The sequence below is a fragment of the Rana temporaria genome, chromosome 6, assembly GCF_905171775.1.
Source record: "Rana temporaria chromosome 6, aRanTem1.1, whole genome shotgun sequence".
Classification (NCBI taxonomy): Eukaryota; Metazoa; Chordata; class Amphibia; order Anura; family Ranidae; genus Rana; species Rana temporaria.
In genome coordinates, this window is record NC_053494.1 from 55,740,903 (window position 1) to 55,761,859 (window position 20,957).

Here is a 20,957-nt window from a genome sequence, read left to right on the forward strand (position 1 = left end):
AATTAGAATATCATCAAAAAGTTCATTTATTTTAGTAATTCAATTAAAAAAGTGAAATTCATATATTTTATAGATTCATTACACACATATGTGATATATTTCAAGTATTTCTTTCTTTTATTTTTGATGATTATGGCTTACAACGAGTGAAAACCCCAAATTCAGTATCTCAAAAAATTGGAATATTACATAAGACCAATAAAAAAAAGGATTTATTACAGAAATGTTGGCTTACTGAAAAGTATGTCCATGTACAGTATAGTATGTACTCAATACTTGGTCGGGGCCTCTTTTGCATGAATTACTGCATCAATGCAGTGTGGCATGGAGGCGATCAGCCTGCGGCACTGATGAGGTGTTATGGAAGCCCACGTTGCTTTGATAGCGGCCTTCAGCTCATCTGCATTGTTGGGTTTGGTGTCTCTCATCTTCCTCTTGACAGTACCCCACAGCTTCTCTATGGGGTTTAGGTCAGGGAAGTTGGCTGGCCAATCAAGCGCTGTGATACCATGATCATTAAACAGGGTATTGGTACTTTTGGCAGTGTGGGGAGATGTCAAGTCCTGCTGGATAATGAAATCAGCATCTCCATGAAGCTGGTCAGCAGAGGGAGGCATGAAGTGCTCAAGAATTTACTGGTAGAGGGCTGCGCTGACTTTGGACTTGATAAAACACAGTGGACCAACACCAGCAGATGGCATCCCTAAATCATCACTGACTGTGGAAACTGGACTTCATGCAACTTGGATTCTGGACCTTGATTTCCAAATGAAATTCAAAATTGTCCATGGTCTGTGACAGGGTTTAGCAAAGTTATTGTCTTCTTACGCTTGTAAAGACTGGGAAAAACTTCCCCTGTACTTCAATTTGCTGAAGTACTATTGCATTGGATTCAACTTCTGTGTCTTATTGAAGAGTTGATCTGCCTGCGGAGGGTGCCAAGTCAACAGGTAGCCATACTGTCCAGACAGACTGGGCTTAAGGTGGTATGCCAATGCATTAAGCAGCATTTTGAACAGAACAAATACTTTACTATATCCATAACACAGAATTTGGCAAAGACATATAGGCATCCATCAGGAGTTATCAGTAGTTAATGTTTTTCAGTGAAAAAATGTACTATTTAATTATTATATTTACATCCAAGTTTCGTAAATCAGCATCAAAGTAATGGAATAATGTATGTCTTACCAATTTGGATGAACAGCATTCCTCTTCTTTAGGCAGTGCAATGAAGGGAATACTTTTTCTCACAGTTTTGGTTGCTGGATAGTCTTTGTACACCACCCCTATGGGATAAAGGCAAAATATGGATCCTGTTAATGTAGAAGTCTTTCCAAAAAAACTTTATTCATTGTTTGCTAAAGTAGGGACAGGTTAGAACCATTGTCAGAATTACATTCTTATGTTCCTGCTGAGTAGATTACCATTCACTTTGCAGGAAAAGGAATGAGCGGAAATATCCACAATGAAACAAACGGTAATACAAATCCAAAAGGAGTTCTAAAGCAGAGTATACATGGATTGAAATTCAGCCGACTTTCCATTAATGAATGGCCGTTCCTGTTTATGAGAAGTCAATCGAACAGCACTAGTGAACTTTAACTTTTGTAGCTAAGCTACCAGGATATATTGAAACAATTAATGATGATTTTATTATTTAGTGGGTTAAGCATTGTAGATGCAAGTCTACGTTTTCCCAGGCCTGTGATCTAGAGGAAGCTCAACCAACCACCTTCCAAGGCCTGTGATCCTAGAGGAGGCTTAAGCAGAGCTCTGAGGTTGTCCATAGATGGACTGAATGTCGGCTGGTTCAGCAAGGACTGGTCGAATTCAGATCTATATTACCAGCATTAAATTTTAAGAAAAAAATAAGAAAAGCCTTTAGTTTTTTTTTTATTGTCTTTTAGCAGCTTAGTAGATGATCCCTACTTATTATTATCTGGTAGTGCAATACTTGTTTAAACTTTAATGTGCTTTTATAGACTGGGAAAGGAATTGTGTTGCTGGTATAGAAAGGGTCAGCAGAGGGCACCAATGAGATAGTGTGAATGAGTGTAATGTGTGAAACTGCATAGGAAAGGGAAAGAAATAATGGGAGCCTGCATCTCTCAGATAGCTTGCCGATAGAGTCAGGGGGCTGGGACTTTGACAGGTGGAGTTCAGAGGAAAGTGGGAGTTCAGGTGGGTTAAACGTCCCTCTCTTGCATTTTCGGTGAGTTTTTGTTCGTCGATGAAAACTGAAATTGATTTTTGTCATAGTTTATTAATTTACTTAATTTGATTTTTATTCTCATTTCAGTCACTGAAAACATGCAACTGACAACAATATTTTTGTAGACTAAATTAACACTGCCATGAGCAAAGCACAAGTTTGCCTTAGAGCACCCAATTCCATTCCCACTGTAACTAAGATGTCAGAATAACATTTTTACCTCTATGTCTAATCATGTAACCCACTGTACTTAAACTCACATATGTGGAATTATTTGGTTAATAAACTAGCAGGCAGATAAAAATATATGCTACTTACCAATATTTCTTCCATGTTCAGTGTAAAAAACATCAAAAGATGCTCTCTGTTGTTTCTTTTGTTTTACTTTCTTGTCACTAGCCAGATCCCAGTCTTTAAATGCCTGAGCTAAAATAAAATCAATGGGCTTTAATTTTTCTATTATATTTCCAGATTGATTTGAGGCAACATCCTTTTCAGAAAGACAATATATGATTACAATTTAAATTATATGTAAACCCAGTCACTGATCACTTGCCATCTTCCAGCAGATGTGTTGTGTGTACTTAGTAATTAGTAATTAGTGTCATGAACAAAAAAAAAGCCCTCTCATTGTGTATACATCCAAAAGTCTTGATTAGGTTCATATAAATATTTTACAATTTTTCTCTTGTTATAGAATAATTTAGTTAGTGAATAAAAGTATGTCTAAATCCAAGAACAAAAAAATGTACATATTGCACTTTACCAGTTCCTAGATTTGGTACCTGCATGTGTTTTAGTACAGAATACCGTCAGATCCTGCCAGAAATCCAGTGTGCCTGTACTTCCTGTGCATTAAACTGAAATCTAAAACAATATTAGCCCTCCCAGTTATCTTCTTCCATCTACAGAAGACCTCTCCACCATGTGATGGAGATGAAGAAGTGGATGTGTTTGTAGCCCAAATCAGGAGAGCAGACTAGATTGCCAACACTGTTTCTCCATAGATATAGCGCAGTGTATGAGTGTAGTCACTCTAGAACAGGAAGTGTGGCACTGACAGGTGAAAATAAAGGGGGTAAAATCCTGGGGAAAAAAAACAAATGCAGTCACCACATCGAAGGACTGGCAAGCTGAAATATATTACAGTTTTGTGTCACCATAGTTGCATCCCACCAGTAGTTACCACTAGGGATGAGCCCAAGTGTGTTTGGAGATGAGTCTGAACCTGCCCGAGCTATCCCACCGGAAAGCTGTCAAAGTAGACAGCCATTCATAGGTGACAGAGGCATTTTTCTGTGAAAAAAAGGGGTCTTTCCAACCCTCCAGCTCCAATATCATAATTTTAAAATATAACAAAGATCCAGTAAAGAGAATGAGACCAATTCATATTGTCACAGCAGGTATATGTCTGAGAAGCTAAAGATCAAAGCCCTCAGTGTCAAATGTTTTGTCAATTATTTGAAACTATGAAGGTTTTAAAATTAATGTAACTGCATTGTTATTAGATCTCTTAAACCCACAAAAATTCAGTAATAGAATACAAAGTTGAAATTGAGGCTCGTATACCTGGAGGAATGTCAGCTTTGGCACTATTTGGCCGCCACAACAATGCTTTCATGTTAGTGTTCTTCCCATCTTGATCATTCTTAATGCCCTAGACATTTGAGTAAATAGTCATTTATTTAATGCATGAACAAATAAGACACCATTATTTATTTTTTTGCAAATAAACAGTGCATTTACAGACTACATGTCATAATTCATCAAACTGGCTTCATCCAAAAAAATCAAGTCATTCATTTAAAAAAAAGAAATTGTTCAGCTTCTGCTTGTTTTAAGTGGTGAGATAGAGGAGTCTTCTCTCCTTTAGTATTAACATAAAGGGGTCTTCCTTCATTTAGTAGTATTATAGAGGGGTCTTCACTCCTTCAGTATTAACAGAGCGGTCTTTTTTCCTTTAGTATTAACATAGAGGGGTCTTCCTTTCTAAGTGGTAACATAGAGAGGTCTTCCCTCCTTAAGTGGAAACATAGAGGTGTCTTTAACTTAAACCTTTGTTGGTAATATTGAGGTGTCATACCACCTTTAGTGTTAACTGGGTTTGCACCAATAGCAATTCTAGTATCGGTATTGGTGCCGATACCAAACATTTGCATGAGTACTTGTATTCGTGTAAATGCTCTGATGCTTGACCCCTTGGGCAGCCTCAGGGATGATCGATGAGGAGTCAGGGAGATCGGGGGCTTGTAACTGCCCCCACTGCCACACCAATCACCCCCCTGCTGTCCCCCCCCCCCTCTGTGCTCCCCATGTTCTGCTCTGGGTCCCGATCCGTTTTGCCTTCTGGGTCCCCCTTTGTGTCATCCTCCGGGTCCCCCTGCCTCCTCCCCGGCTCTCCATGTGCTCCTCCGGTTCTCCCATGTCCCGGATCTTTCAGGAAGGAGCCAGTAAATATGTCATTTACGGCTCCTTCCTTTTCCGTATGCCCAGAGTCAGTGATCAATGACTCTGTCCATTCAAAGTTAAAACATTGTAAACTGTGTTTACGATTCTTCAGTTTATTAATGGACAGGAGCCAGGAGCCTTTGTCTCCTGACCATTCACACTCAGTGCAGCTAAGGCTGAAGAGAAAGGGACTGGGAAGTCTTGTCCTCAGTCCCATACCCTGTCTTAAAGGGGAGATATCAGGGGTCTAAATTATATCTCACCAAAGCCCCCCACCCCCCAACAGGGCTGAAAAAAAAATTGTAATAAATATTTCAAGGTTAAATGGCAAATAATAAAAAAAGAAAGCATTGTAAAAATAAAAATATATAAACATTGTAAATAAATCAATTGAAAAAAAAAAAAAAAAAAATACTGACACATGTGCCACTGTCACAAAGAAACTTGTAAAAAGTATCAGTACTTGTACTCAGCCTTGAAAAAGTGGGATCAGTGCAACTGTAGTGGTAACATAGAGGTTTCTTCCCTCTTTGAGTGGTAACATAGAGGTGTATTTCCTCCTTTAGTGGTAACATAAATTTCCGACAACAAATGTTGGATGGTCATGTCCTCAAATTGTCCAACAAATGTGTTCCGTTGGATTATCCAATTGTGTGTACACAAATCCGTCGGACTAAAATCCAAAGTACAAACACGCATGCTCCAAACCAATGCTAACCACTGTTTTTTTTTACTTTATTGTGTGTACAAATGCATATTCGCCCCGCCCAAGTCTCCTCACAGTGGTGTGCTGCACTGCAGTGACCTGCAGTGACATATGTTGTGCTGTGGAATTTTTTTTGCATGTCTGCATTTTTCAGCACCCCCAGTGTTGTGATGTAAACGGGACACAAAGAAAACAATCGGTCTGACAGTCACTTGCACTCTTCTAAGCAGTAAAATCGCAGACCACCGTATATAATGTGAATGAACTCTAAAATGCAATGTAGAAGCAGATGTGTTATTTGCTTTACCATACATGTCTTCTACAGTAGTTAAGTCAGATGACATAATACACATACCATTCTGGCGAGTGTGAGCGCAGTAGGTTTTGGAAGTGGCAGTGATTTTGGCCTGCATTTCTCTTTCTGATATGGCACCACTGATCCTTCCGCTGGTGGCATCTGGTTCTCTTCTTTATTCCCAGGGCGGCGTTTTAACGTTTCAACCAAAAAAGCACACTGCAAGGTAAAGAACACTGGAACTTAAAGGGGTTGTAAAGGTAAAAAAAAAATATCCCTAAATAGCTTCCTTTTCATTAGTGCAGTCCTCCTTCACTTACCCCATCCTTCGATTTTGCTTTTATATGTCCTTATTTCTTCTAAGAAATCCTCACTTTCTGTTCTTCTGTCTGTAACTCCACACAGTAATGCAAGGCTTTCTCCCTGGTGTGGAGAAAGCCTCTTGAGGTGGGAGGGAGGCGAGCAGGAGGGTCAGGACACTCTCTACTTTGCAGATAGAGAAAGGAGCTGTGTGTTAGTGGGTGTCCTGACACTTCTGCTCGCCCCCTCCCCCCTCAAGAGGCTTTCTCCACACCAGGGAGAAAGCCTTGCATTACTGTGTGGAGTTACAGACAGAAGAACAGGAAGTGAGGATTTCTCAGAAGAAATAAGGACATTTAAAAGCAAAAGCAAAGGATGAGATAAGTGAAGGAGGATTGCACTAAGGTAAAGGAAGCTATTCAGTGAATTTTTTTTTACCTTTACAACCCCTTTAATGAATTTGTTTATTTTCAAAGTGCATGTCACCAACACAGTACATGCAAGTTGACAACTATGGCTTATTTAATAAGCCAAGGAAAAAAAGCAATGATGTGCTACAACCTGTGGCAACCAATCAATTTTCTTCAATTTATTGTCACATGAAATATGATTAACTGATGGTTGTTATGGGTTAGTCCACCATATGCTGTGCTTGTTGCCTTATGAAATAGATATCTTATCATTTCATTCTTTATTTGTCTTTTTTCTTATACACATTTGATTATTTAAACAAATCTTTCATAAAAAAGTTCCAAGAACCGACATCATTCCTTATTTGTAACTTAATCTTAGTATACAATACAGCTGGTGTAAAAGTTAAGTATATACATTGATTATCTTGTTTATGTAAAGGGAAGGGAAAGCAACATCCAATAGAAAGGAAACAAAATGAGGGATAGAAAAAAAAAAAGATAAAATGCTCAGATCACCTCTATTGGTCAGGGGAACTGTTCTTATACCTGTTCACGGTGTGGTTAGTACCTAATATCTTCGCCCTTAGTTTTATATACCTGGACCCTCCCTCCATTTTCCTCTCTCCCCTGGTGAGGTTTCAAGGCCAGCCCCAGCTTTCCTGAAATGGCACATATCTGTCTTTATTTTTGGGTGTTATTTTTATTTCTACCTCATCCCAGTTGTATTTCTTACCCACTAGAGGGGCAGGTCCTTCTTTTCCAACCAAGGTCTCCACATCTCCTCAAACTCCTTAAGATTACCTCTTTTTGTATAGACTGCTCTTTCTTTACATATCGTCTCGTTTACTGCTCCCACCCATTCTCTTATTGTTGGAGGTGTTATCGCCTGCCATCTTGACATTATTAATTTCCTGGCTTGGAACAGACATCTCAGTAATGCAACTGTGGTGCTTTTCTTCTCATTCCGTTCCCTTCTATATCCCAGTACACATAGTGTGGCTTCCACCTCCAGAGGTATACCAAATGTCTCCCCTATGACATTTATCACTCCCTCCCAATAACGAAACAACTTTGGGCATCGCCACACCATGTGTACTAGGTCTCCAGTCCCCTGGCATCTAGGACATTTATCATCTGTTCTTCTTCCGAAGTTAAACAGACGTTTAGGTGTATAATAAGCTCGATTCACCAGCATCAAGTGGGAGACCCTTTGTGGGGGTGAGACCGAAACTTTCGGCCCCATCTCCAGGACCCTCCGCCATTGATCCTGTGTCACTTCCCCCAGATCCTCCTCCCATTTCTCTTTTGTTTTTAGGAGATGCAGGCCCATATTAGCCTTTTTGCCTATCTGTTTATATAGTTCAGAGATAAGTCCCTTAGTTGGTCCTACCTTGCCTAGATTTTGGAAAAGGGGCATTTCACACCACACTAGGGTTTGTGTCCTAAATTGGGCTTCAAGGGCATGCCCCACCTGTATATAAGTAAAAAATGAATATTGAGGTATCTTAAATTCCTCTCTTAAATCCTGAAATTTCCTATATTTGTCCTCTTTATACAGTTGTTTCAACCTTATAATGCCATTTATTTCCCATGCTCTGACCTTTCCTATCTGGAGGACTTCCTTCAATTTATTGTTATTCCACAGTGGGGAGAGTTCAGAAAACCTGGTATAACCCATCAATTTTTTAACCGATTTCCATATTTTGGTTATCATTTTTATTGTTGGATTCCTATGACTAAAGGAATCAGCCTCTAGTGCTTCAAAGATAGTGTCATGAGAAACCCCATTCATCATTATCATCCCATTAGGGGTACCTCCTCCTGGGATATTACCTCCCCCTATTTGTTGCAGTTGTGCAGAAAAATAATAAATCTCGGGTTGGGGCACTGCAAGTCCTCCCTCCCCCACCGGGAGTTGCAATGTGCGAAGACGTATCCTGGCCTGTCCCTCTTTCCAAATTAGCTCCCTAAAAAGGGATTCAATTTTATTGAACCATTTTTTACTAATCCATACTGGGGAATTGTGCATTACATATAAGAGTTGTGGTTGCCAAATCATTTTGATTAAGCTACATCTACCCGCCACTGACAAATGGAGATGTTTCCAAATATAGATTTTTTGTTTGAACTTAGCAAGTAGGGGGATGAGATTTTTATGAATGTATTGATTAGGATTTTTCGTCACCAATACCCCCAGATATCTCATTGTATCCACCACTGTTAACTGTGGCAATCCTCGTATCGCCGTTTCTCCAAGTGGGTCTATCGGCAGTAGCTCGGATTTCCCCCCGTTTATTTCTAATCCCGAAAAACTCCCGAACTCCTCCACCAAGCTCATTGCTTTTGTCAGAGATTGTTCCGTGTCTCCCAGGAAGAGCAGGATGTCATCGGCATAAAGCGCGATTTTTTCTTCTCCCGTCGTTCTCTGGAATCCGGATATCTCGATGTTTGACCTAATAGCAATTGCCAAAGGTTCCATCGCTAGGGCGAAGAGCAGGGGTGACAAAGGACACCCCTGTCTCGTCCCCCTCTCGAGGACAATTTTTTTTGAGAATTCATTATTTATTTTTAACTTAGCACTAGGGTTATCATAGAGCATTTTTATCCACCCCGAAAATATCGGGCCAAACCCAAATTTATCCAGCACCCTCCATATATACCCCCATTCTACGCTGTCAAAGGCTTTGGTCACATCCAGTGACAATACGGCCCTTGCTCCCTCATTCTGTGTTGGGGTTTGTAAATTTAGAAATGTCCTCCTGATGTTCATACTGGTAGATCTATTAGCTATAAATCCCGTCTGGTCTGGGTGAATTAATTTTGAAATAACCCTATTAAGCCTTGTTGCCAAGACCTTTGCTATAATTTTAGCGTCAGAGCACAGAAGGGATATGGGTCTATATGCCGCAGGGTCCAGGGGATCTTTCCCATCTTTTGGTATAATTATAACAGTTGCTTCCAGCATTGAGGCAGGAAGTTTACCTTCTATAGCTGCTCCATTTAATGTTTTTATAAGCTCAGGTAGCAATATATCTCCATAATATTTGTACATTTCCACTGGGAGCCCATCTGGTCCTGGCGACTTTTGGTTCGCCATACCTGCTACTGCCAACTGTATCTCCCCAAGTGTTATTGGGGTTTCTAATTCTTCCCTTTCTAATTGAGTTATAAGCGGGATTTCTAGTCTCTCCAGGAAGTCCTCCATTTCTTTCTCCATTCCCCTCTTTTGTGTAGTGTACAATTTTTGATAGTATGCCCAAAAAGTCTGCACTATCTCTGAGGTGCCTGAGGTTATCGCGCCACTTATTAATCTGATGGACCGAACGCCGGAGGAGGAAGAGTTAGACTTTACCACCTGCGCCAACATCCTTCCAACACCTTCCCCTTCTGCAAATGAAGATTGTCGCAGGAACAGTCGTCTGGTCTCTACTTCCCTTGTAATTACCGACTTATATGCTTGTTGTTTTTCAAGCCACATTTTCTTTCCCTTCGGCGTTGGGTCCCCCACGTAGTTATTTTCTGCCTCTAATACCTCTCTACGGGATTTTTCCTCCGCCTCTCTTGCTTTTTTGTTAAATTTTGCTATCTGCTGAATCAGGACACCTCGAAGGTACACCTTCAGGGTGTCCCATAATATCCCAGTGCCCGTGGTGCCTTCATTGATATCTACAAATTCCTTCAATTTAGGCAGAACTTCATCCGACTTCTTTATTAACTCACACCAGTGTGCATTGATTTTCCAATCTCTCTGAGTTTTTTGTCCACCTTGATTTAGGGTTAAAACCATAGGAGAGTGATCAGACACTCCTCTTGGCAAATATATTACTTTTCCCACAATCTGTAATGCTAAATGATTACCCAGGGCCATATCAATCCTGGAGAGTGTAGAGTGCGTACTTGAGTAACAAGAGTATTGTTGAATCCCCGGATTCCTCACTCTCCACAAGTCTAACAGACCAACTTCTTCCATAAGTTGACCCAGGCGGCTATTTTTCATGAGGTCTGGGACCAACGGTGCGGGAAACCTATCAACTCTTTGGTCCAAGACCTCATTAAAATCTCCTACCACCAACACCGGTATCTCTTCCTTTCCCAATATAAATTCGTTTAATCTGAGCATAATATCAATCTTAAAGGGTGGGGGGACATATATATTTGCTATTATATACGTTTTATTGTTTATTATACAATGCAAGAAAATAAATCGACCATACTCGTCTATGCTGACCTGTCTGCAGGAAAATCCCACTCCAGCTCTCACAAAAATACTCACTCCTCTAGAATATGTGGAATGCACTGAGTGGTACTGGGTAGGGTATTTTTTACTCTGTAGTAGATAACTTGTATTTTTCATTAAATGGGTTTCCTGCAGACACATCAGCCCTATTCCATGTTTTTCCATCGTGGCAAAGACTGCAGCCCTTTTAGCTGCAGTTCCCAGGCCCCTAACATTCCATGAGCTTAATTTTAACATTTTACTTTGCATATAGCAACCAAGGATATACCATAAGGGGTCAGGGGTATCAATCCCAAAACATAATTTATATAACTATTCTTTACCCTAATTATCTTTGTGTGTGAATAGTCCTTACTAATTTACCGTGTCTATTAGAACTTGTGATCCAGCATCCCCAAAAAATGTATGTGCTATTTAGTGTTATTTCCATATAGGTTTTCAAACTTTATTTTCCCATACAGAATTTGTACCCCTTGTGCATTACTTTGCCATTTTCCCATTTTCACATTCCTTTGTGCATTATCATTACTTTCTATACTCTTCTTTGGTTCGTGTTTTACATATATTTTACTTATTGCAGTGAACATTTTTTCCCTGTGTATCGTGTGCTTATCTTCCCTTCCCCTCCCACCCTTCCTCCCTCCCCCTCCCCTCCCTCCCTCCACCCTCCCTCTGCACCTACCCAGGTGTTCCCCTAAGGGGTTTCCTATGGCCGTTTCCCACATCATCCTATCCTCTCTTAACACACCCTCATTCACTCCCCCCCCCCACCCCGCTCCCCACTTCTCCCACCTCTCCTTATTCACATCCCTCCCTTCTCTATTCAACTCTTGACCAATTCCTCTCATTCATTTAAGTGTGCACCCTTCCTCCCACCCCCCCCCCCCCCCCTATCCTTACAGATTACAAATTAATCCCCTTACTCCTAGCTCCCCCCTTCTTCCTTTAGTTGCGATTCCATCCATAATGCTGCGTCTTCAGGTTTATCAAAAAATAATGTCATTCCCAGCGCAACCACCCGTAGCCGCGCTGGGTATAGTAAAGCATATGAGAGTTTAGCTTTCTGCATTTTCCATTTAATCTCCAAAAAACCCGCCCTCCTCTTCTGTAACTGGGGAGAAAAATCAGGATAAAATGAAACTTTAGAGCCTTCAAAAAGAACCTCTCCCATTTCTCTACTTTCTCAATAAGGACTCTTTATCACGGTAATTTAAAAATTTTAGTAACATTGATCTTGGGCGCCCCCCGGTGGGGGGAGGCTTAAAGGGTACTCTATGCGCTCTTTCTATTGTAAATGCTTGTGAGAAGCTTTCTTTACCAAATAATTTTACAAACCAGTTTTCCAAAAATTCTATTGGTCTAGCCCCCTCACATCTCTCCGGTAGCCCCACCAGCCTGACATTGTCCCTTCGGAGTCTATTTTCTATTTCGTCCATTTTTTCTTCTAATATATCCACTTGGGACTTCATGTTCTTAACATCTTGTTTGAGAGGGTGCATTTCATCCTCCATTTGTGAGATCCTCCCCTCCGCCTCTGATATCTTTTTGTTAGTTTTCCTTAGTTCCTGTCCCACTGAGACCAGTTCCTCCTTAACACTTTTCATTTGATCGCACAGTTCTCCTAGTGCCTTTTTACATTCATTCACCACTAAGAATACATCTTTTATTGTGGGAGCATCTTCTGACCTAGGGGTTACTTTTGGGTCCATAACTGTGGCCGCTGTGTTCTTGTTAACAGAGGTTTTACTTACTGCCGCTGCCGCTGTTTGGCCTTGGCTTCGTCTATCTGTGTTTATTTTGGCAGAGGCCTGGGGTATTGAGCCATTTTTAATAGGGGTTTGCTCTGTTGAAAGGACAAATTTTTCTAATTTGGCTGCTACTGCGGCAGCTACCCCCACCTTGTATTTTGCTGACCTTAATGCTTGCGGCCCAGACATTATAGAGAAACAAAAACGTCTGTTTAAAGGAAAAAAAATGAATTGACCATTAATGCTCAATCTCCAACTGATCCTGATAAGCAATATATAATCACATTGAAACCAGTGGTAGATAATAGATCAATAACTCTGCATCACAAGTGTACAGTGAAGAAGTCCCATTTATCCTCGGTGCAATGTGCAGTATGCATACTCTCACTTCACTTTACTTCATTGTGCAGTTTAATTCATTTAGGCTTATAGCCAGTCCATACATCAATGCACAGCACAGCACAGTACAGCACCATTAATTCATTTGAAACCAGCGTGTCCTCTTTATCCTTTATAACCGAGGCAGGCCCAAACTGCCTGGAACGAAAAAAAAAGGTGGTTTTTCTCTGTCCTCTATTGAGGCTCTATCACAGGATCAGAATCAAAAAGTCCACCAACTCATGTAGGGCCTCCATAAATAACGGTGGAGCTGATCGATGGCGCCGTATTTTAATGCTTGCAAGTGCTAGACAACAAGTCCGAAAGCAGGGTATCACACCAGCTGTGCACCAGGGGCCATAGGTAGTAAATGATGGTAAATAATAAATCAATAGCCCTGCTTTACGAGTGTAAAGTGGAGAAGTCTCAGTTATCCTCGATGCAGTGTGCAGTGTGTATACTTTTACTTCACTTTACTTCACTGAACAGTTAATTCATTAGGCATATAGCCAAACCATATCTCAATGCACAGCACAGCACAGCACAGCACTATTAGTTCATTTGGCATATAACCAGTCCAAACAGCATACCACAGTTCAGCTCAGTTCAAGGCACAATGTAATCCAAACGCCACTGTCTGTACGAGATTTTACTCACTTTTGTGCAGTTTTAAAAGGTTTCCCCACGGCTTCTCCTCCTTTAGACAGAGCTGTAAGGCTTTAATATACCGATGCAGGGGGGGAGTGAGTCCTCCTTGTTAAACCGGTTCAGCACGGGAGAGTGGGGGAGACCCCCTGGCTATCTCCCGTGCCTCCCCGAGCCTCCTACAGCCAGAGAACGCCGATCCACGCTGGGACTGACAAGGCCGGTCACATGGGCTGGTCAGCTGACCACCATCCTCCAATCACGCGCTCAGCTCGCCTGCTGCAGCTAAGCCTCCACCCCGGGTCTCCTCCGCTCTCTCCCCGGCTCCAGAAGCTCCCCGGACAGGACGGACGGGACGGGCAGGCAAACAAAAGCCCCCCCGCAGGGCACAGGACACCAAAGCTCCCGACCACCGATGCAGGTAACCGCCTCTGTCAGTGAAGGTATGCTGAAGATACGGTGTGGTAGCGAAAAATGAAATCAGCAGGTATGGGGACCAAACTCCAGCGATTTAGGCAGTTTAGGCAGCGCTCCCAGCATGACCAATTCATATGCCTGTAGGGGGGGAGAGATACATGGGAGATTCGGCACACACCTCTCCACTTCTCACATCTCTGCCTCACTCACTCTCCACGCTCCTACATCCGGCCACACCCCATGAAATAGATATCTTAGTTAGCATAAACTAACTTTTTTTTAAGGGAAATCAACATTACTGAGACAGGAGGAACATTTCATTTGAAGCCAACAGTAAAGATAAGACCCATACTGACCTTTTTGGAGTAGTTAAGAGCCTTTTCCATCTCTGAGACAAGACAAGTGATGTCATCGCTTTCAATATTACCTGCCAATAGGTCAATGTGTGACATATACAGATACAGTTTAATAGTTATATTAGTGCATTAATTATAGTAATAACTCATTAATGAATTACATTAAGACTTTTGTACTTCTTATTATATAATTGTCAGAACATTTGGAGTTAAAAGAATACATATATACAGAAATTCAGATGGGAGGTTTTCAGCAGTCATGACGCGGCGCACGTGAGACGTGCGCGCGCTGAGGGAGGAGCAGCCCGCGCCGTGGACCCAGCCAGCCAGCTGACGGGGGATGGAAGACGCCGGAGGATCTAAGGGTGTCCCAGCGGTGGCGGCTACGAAGCAGGGAGCGAGACTGCCGAGCCGCTAGACCGCTGATGGTACACCCCACACTGCAGCCTTCCTCCTGCCGTCCAGCCGAGCCCCCCCCGCTCTCTCTCACCTCCGCCTGCCATCTGACTGGGATGATGTGCTGAGGAAGTGCCGCTCAGTGCGGACGAGTTTGAGGGTGCCCAGTCCCTCGCCCCCCCCCGCAGATTCTGACATCTCTCTTGGATCCCTAGGAAGCAAAGCACCAGCCAGGTAATATCTATGCTTTATATGCCCCAGCCGTGCTGAAGGTGTACTCCCAGAACGATAAATAAGGTGAACAAGATGGGACTGGTAAGAGCTCCTTTGGCTTCATAAACCACTGCTTACTGTGCATTATTTTCCTTCACCTGTTATCTAAACTCTTGGGAAGTGAGATGCACTACAAATTGGTTATCGGATACGGGACTCACACTGATATAACCCTGTTGGGGCAATATTGTTAAGGGCACAATATAATGGTGGAACACACCGCGGGAACTGTTATATGACCCTCTTTATTGTCTTCTGTGTTGATTCCATACTCGGTGGTAAAAGCAATTGCCCCATCGTTCTGACTGTTGCTTAGTGACTGGACTTTGGGGGTACGGCAAGAGGGCAAGTATTCCAACCCCACAATAACGATAGCTATACCGCGCAAGCGCAAAATAAACAGGAAAATAACATCCCAGAATACCAGAGTACCCCCCCTAACAATTGACACACTCGGACGACAAACCCCCAAACAAAGGCATAAAATTGTCTCTACCTGCTCTCGCTCTCTAAACACTCCATGACCTATGGGCCAGGCCCATTTTTTCATTTTTTATTTTTTTTTCTTTTCCTTCTTTCTTCTCTCTTTTCGGTGCACGTGAAGATTGGAGCTAGAGGCATCTGTATGCTACGATGCATTACTTCCAGTTCGGTGTAACCATAGTGTTCTAGACCCGGCTTGCCGTTGGGAATTTTTGGACCTCAATAGAGATACTACGCCTACACTAGTCCATAGCAGGCGGTTTGTCTGGGCCTGTACCTCCAGAGGCCGGGGGGAATCCTCGTTACCCAAGTGGTTATATTCAGAAAGTTCCCAATAGAGCTGATAGCCTCTAACGGATAATAAACCGTGTATAGGGGGGAAGAAAAAAAAAAGGGGGGGGGGGGGCTCCCTGTAGTTTCAAACTGGGGAAACGGATCAGAGGGACTAAAAAACACAATATGAACAGGTCAACAAGGGGCTCCGCCCCAAAAATCTCTAAGGATAACCCCCCTACAAGTACCATAAGACACTACATGACCCCAGACGGGAGCACTAAAAGTCCAGGTTTAACAAAAAAAAATGAAAAGGCTGGGACATCTAAAAAGGTAGCCGGGGGGGTGGTTAACCCAGCAGCCGACACGTCAACTGAAGGCGAACATGAAGTCAGCCAAATTGACGAATCAAGAATAGACACGCTCCTACCCACTAAGGTTGAATTGGAGGGGATGTTAAAGAGGCTGGAAAAGGTGGTAAGAGAAGAAATAGGTATGTTAAGATCAGATATATCCCACATTTTGGAGCGGGTAGAGAAAGCTGAGACAAAAATGGTACAACAGGAACTGGAATTAAACCAACTAAAGGACCAATTCCACACAATGAAACAAAATCAGAGACTATTACAATACCGGTTAGAAGACCAAGAAAATCGTAATAGAAGGCAAAATTTAAGAATACGATTCATTAAGGAGGAGAAAGGTGAAGATTTGAGGAAAATTCTTAATGATCTGTTTCTACCCCTTTTGGACAATGGCTCAGAGGAACCCCTTAAAATAGAACGGGTTCACCGTATAGGAAGAACCAGGGAGGGTGAGGGCAAATGGCCTAGGGACATAATAGTAAGGTTTAGATATTTTGAAGACAAAGCTGAGATTTGGTCAAAATTGAGAAGGAAACCTCCCCTGTGTTTTGACGGGGTGGAGATACAGATTTTCACTGACCTAGCATGGGAAACTCTGGCCAGAAGAAGGCATCTCAAACCTCTACTAGAACAGATGCGTTTGTCCAATATTAAATATCAATGGGGGTTCCCGGCATGCTTGATTGGATACAAAGATGGGGTATCAGCAAAATTGACATTCCCAGAGGATGTACCAGGCTTTTGTGGTAAATTGGATATGCCCATCGTGGATTTGCCAGGATGGGTGGAGTAGTCTTTTTGGGTGGAATAGAGAGATGGGATCAGTAGTGGACGAGGGGGGGTGGGGGGGGGGTGGGGCGTTTAGGGGGGGGCGGTGAGGGCAGGTCTGAAACCGCACTCATATAAGATCAACTCCCAAGGGCCTGTCCTTGGGGGTGAATGAGAGGGGTGGCGTCGGGAAGCTTTACCTCATTACACGAGAACCGACGGTAGTGGGGTGGGAGGATCCCTGCGGTTCAGAGGCGATGTTTGGGCCTCGTCAGGGGCAGGGGATGGGGGGAGGGAGGGTGTGGGAGGGGAGGTTTGGAGAGAGAGAGGGAACTCTCCTCTTCCAAAAAGGGGGTGGGATAGGGAACGTGGCTCCCAGTGGATCTTTCAGAAAGCTTAGTGAAATGACGTAGGGATTTGAAATGGCAGAAGTAAAATATCTATCTTATAACGTAAAGGGCTTGAACTCAATAACTAAAAGACTGAAGGTTTTGGACGAGATCGAACAATACAGAGCTGATGTGGTTTTCATACAGGAATCCCACTTGACTCTGGATTCTAATGTAAAGCTGTACTCTCCCATGTATCCTACCTGGTTCTACGGGGACGCCATTTCCAAACGCGCTAGGGGTGTAGCTATTGGTTTCGCTAGAGGGATCGGGTTCATCCTGGAGGCAAGGCTGACAGATCCGGAAGGTAGATATCTATTTTTAAAAGGAAAACTGGGAAACACTGTCTATACCCTTGCAAATATTTACGCCCTGAATGTACATCCAACCCAATATTTAAGCAGAATCCTGGGCAAATTGGAAAACTTTGCTGAGGGGTACATAATTCTGATGGGGGACCTCAATTTCGTCATGAATCCGAGAGAAGACAGTACGTCCCGGGTGAAGGAGACAACGAACGTGCAACTACAAAAAATTAAACGCAAGATTCACGATAGTCATTTAGTGGACGCCTGGAGGGTACTCCACCCAAACACACATGATTACACGTTTTTCTCTCCTCCACACGGAACGTATACCAGAATAGATCACATACTGGTAGATCATAGGCTATTGGACTTGATTACTGAGATGGACATTGGAATTATGACTATCTCAGATCATGCCCCAATTACCATGAAGATTAAATCATCCTTACAAAAGAGTGAACGGCCGAGGTGGCTATTAAACGATAATCTGATTCGAGACGAAGAGGTGGCGAGCAGGGTGGAAGCGGATCTCAAACAATTTTTTATTATAAATGATACTGAGGGGATAACAAGCGCAACTCTCTGGGAGACACATAAAGTGTACATTAGAGGGATATTAATTGCTGAGAGTGCCAGGGAAAAAAAAGAGAGAAAAAGGAAGGCTGAGACCCTGACCAAAGACATAGCAATCTTAGAACGTAAACACAAAGAACAGGGACTAAAAGAGACTTATCACAACCTAATCCTAAAAAGAGACGCGCTCAAGGAGATCATGGATCTAGAAGCGAGGAAAAAACTTAACTGCATAGCTAGAGAGAGGTATCTTTGGGGTAATAAACCCAGTAAGCATTTGGCCAAAATGGCCCAAAAAAAGAAAACTAGAAATTTCATCGGGAAAATTAAAAGAAAAGACGGGAATCTGGTCTATACGACTAGAGAAATCGCAAATACCTTTAAAAATTATTACGAGGAATTATACACAATCAATCAGTTAGGGTGGCAAACAGGGGAAAAGGAGGCTAAAATATGCGATTTCCTTGCAAAAGCGGGACTTCCTAGATTAGAGGAGTTTGATAGAGTTAACATGGACCGTCCCATAACTGAAGAAGAAATTAAAAATGTTTTGAAAAACACGACAGTGGGAAAAAGCCCTGGCCCTGACGGGTTTTCGGTCTGGTATTATAAGAGATTCAGTAAGATTCTAATACCAAGGATATGTAAATACTTCAACGGCCTAGGATCAGAATACGAAACTAGCAGGGAAGCGTTAGCAGCATCGGTGGCATTAATTTTGAAAGAAGGGAAAGATTGCTCACTCTGTTCGGGATACAGACCAATATCCTTGCTAAATACAGACATCAAGCTCTTTGCTAAAGTTCTGGCTGAGCGTCTGAAAGGGGTTATGCACTATTTGGTGCACCCCGACCAGGTCGGATTTGTCCCCAATAGAGAGGGCAAAGACAACAGCATAAGAGCAATTCTCCTGCTTCAGAACATAAGGCTGAATGCGCCCCCTGGTCTATTCCTGTCGGTAGATGCCGAAAAAGCATTCGACAGGGTAGACTGGGGGCTTATGATGGAGACACTTACAGTCATGGGCATAGGCAATAGGTTATCCCGATGGATTAACACACTCTACCATCATCCCACGGCAAGAATCAAAATTAACGGTACGCTATCGGAGTCGTTTGAGATGAAAAATGGGACAAGACAAGGGTGCCCTTTGTCTCCCCTGCTCTTCATCCTATCTCTAGAGCCTCTATTGTCCATGATTCAAAATGACCCAGATATCAGCGGGGTCAGAGTCGAAGAGGAGGAACACAAATTGTCGGCCTTTGCCGACGATATTTTATTTTATTTAACTAACCCGAGTAAATCCATCCCCAAGCTTTCTAAGATCCTGCAACAATATGGCAATATTTCAAATTTCAAAATTAACGTAACTAAATCCGAAATTTTAAATATAAACCTAAATAAAAGTGAGGAAAGCCGGGTCAAAGAAATCTGTGCCTTCCCATGGAGCAAAGAAATAAAATATCTTGGTATTAAACTGGCTAACACGGTACAGAAGATATATAAAATAAATTACGTCCCTTTACTAAACGAGATCAAAAATGAATTAAAAAGAACGGTAAACAAACCTATATCGTGGATTGGGCGCATTAATATGCTGAAGATGGTGGTGGTCCCTAAAATATTATATACATTTTTACTAATCCCTATTGCCCTGCCTCAGCAATTTTTGAGAATTCTTAATACCCTTTTAATGAACTATGTTTGGAAAAACAAAAAGCATAGAATATCACTCTCTATCCTAAAACAGGGAAAGTTACTGGGCGGTCTGGCAGTGCCTGACATTAACCACTTCCCGACCCCCGCATGTACATATACGTCCACAATATGGCACGTACAGGCACATGGGCGTACACGTACGTCCTCGCCTATTAGCGGGTGGGGGGTCCGATCGGGACCCCCCCGCTACATGCGGAGGTCGGGTCCGCTCGGGGAGCGATCCGGGACCCCCCCGCTACATGCGGAGGTCGGGTCCGCTCGGGGAGCGATCCGGGACCACGGCGCGGCTATTTGTTTATAGCCGCTCCGTCGCGATCGCTCCCCGGAGCTGAAGAACGAGGAGAGCCGTGTGTAAACACGGCTTCCCCGTCCTTCACTATGGCGGCGCATCGATCGCGTCATTCCCTTTATAGGGAAGACACGATCGATGACGTCATTCCTACAGCCACACCCCCAAACAGTTGTAAACACATACTAGGTGCACCCTAACTCCTACAGCGCCACCTGTGGTTAACTCCCAAACTGCAACTGTCATTTTCACAATAAAGAATGCAATTTAAATGCATTTTTTGCTGTGAAAATGACAATGGTCCCAAAAATGTGTCAAAATTGTCCGAAGTGTCCGCCATAATGTCGCAGTCACGAAAAAAATTGCTGATCGCCGCCATTAGTAGTAAAAAAAAAATAAAAAATAAAAATGCAATAAAACTATCCCCTATTTTGTAAACACTATAAATTTTGCGCAAACCAATCGATAAACGCTTATTGCGATTTTTTTTACTAAAAATAGGTAGAAGAATACGTATCGGCCTAAACTGAGGAAAAAAAATGTTTTTATATATGTTTTTGGGGGATATTTATTACAGCAAAAAGTAAAAAATATTGCTTTTTTTTCAAAATTGTCGCTCTATTTTTGTTTATAGCGCAAAAACTAAAAACCGCAGATGTGATCAAATACCACCAAAAGAAAGCTCTATTTGTGGGGAAAAAAGGACGCCAATTTTGTTTGGGAGCCACGTCGCACGACCGCGCAATTGTCTGTTAAAGCGACGCAGTCCCGAACTGTAAAAACCCCTTGGGTCTTTAGGCTGCATATTGGTCCGGGGCTTAAGTGGTTAAAAGCTATTACAAAGCGGCGGTTCTATCTCGTGCGGTGGAATGGGCGCGGGACAGGAAAGGTAAAAGATGGGTGCAAATTGAAAAGGCACAAGCTAGGTCACAATTGAGTAATATTATTTGGATCCCTGCACAA

General features: G+C 42.5%; 1 protein-coding gene across 1 annotated transcript in view; it reads right to left on the reverse strand.

Annotated features, from left to right (window-relative positions):
- The window catches only part of VWA3A (von Willebrand factor A domain containing 3A), a 135,281-nt gene that overhangs the window by 21,538 nt on the left and 92,786 nt on the right, over positions 1-20,957 (reverse strand). The window contains exons 21-25 of the mRNA XM_040356839.1: positions 14,159-14,229; positions 5,725-5,883; positions 3,785-3,872; positions 2,534-2,641; positions 1,192-1,289 (exon numbers count right to left, since the gene is read on the reverse strand). Of these exons, the coding sequence (XP_040212773.1) occupies positions 1,192-1,289; positions 2,534-2,641; positions 3,785-3,872; positions 5,725-5,883; positions 14,159-14,229 (524 nt within the window). The remainder of the gene's footprint in view (positions 1-1,191; positions 1,290-2,533; positions 2,642-3,784; positions 3,873-5,724; positions 5,884-14,158; positions 14,230-20,957) is intronic.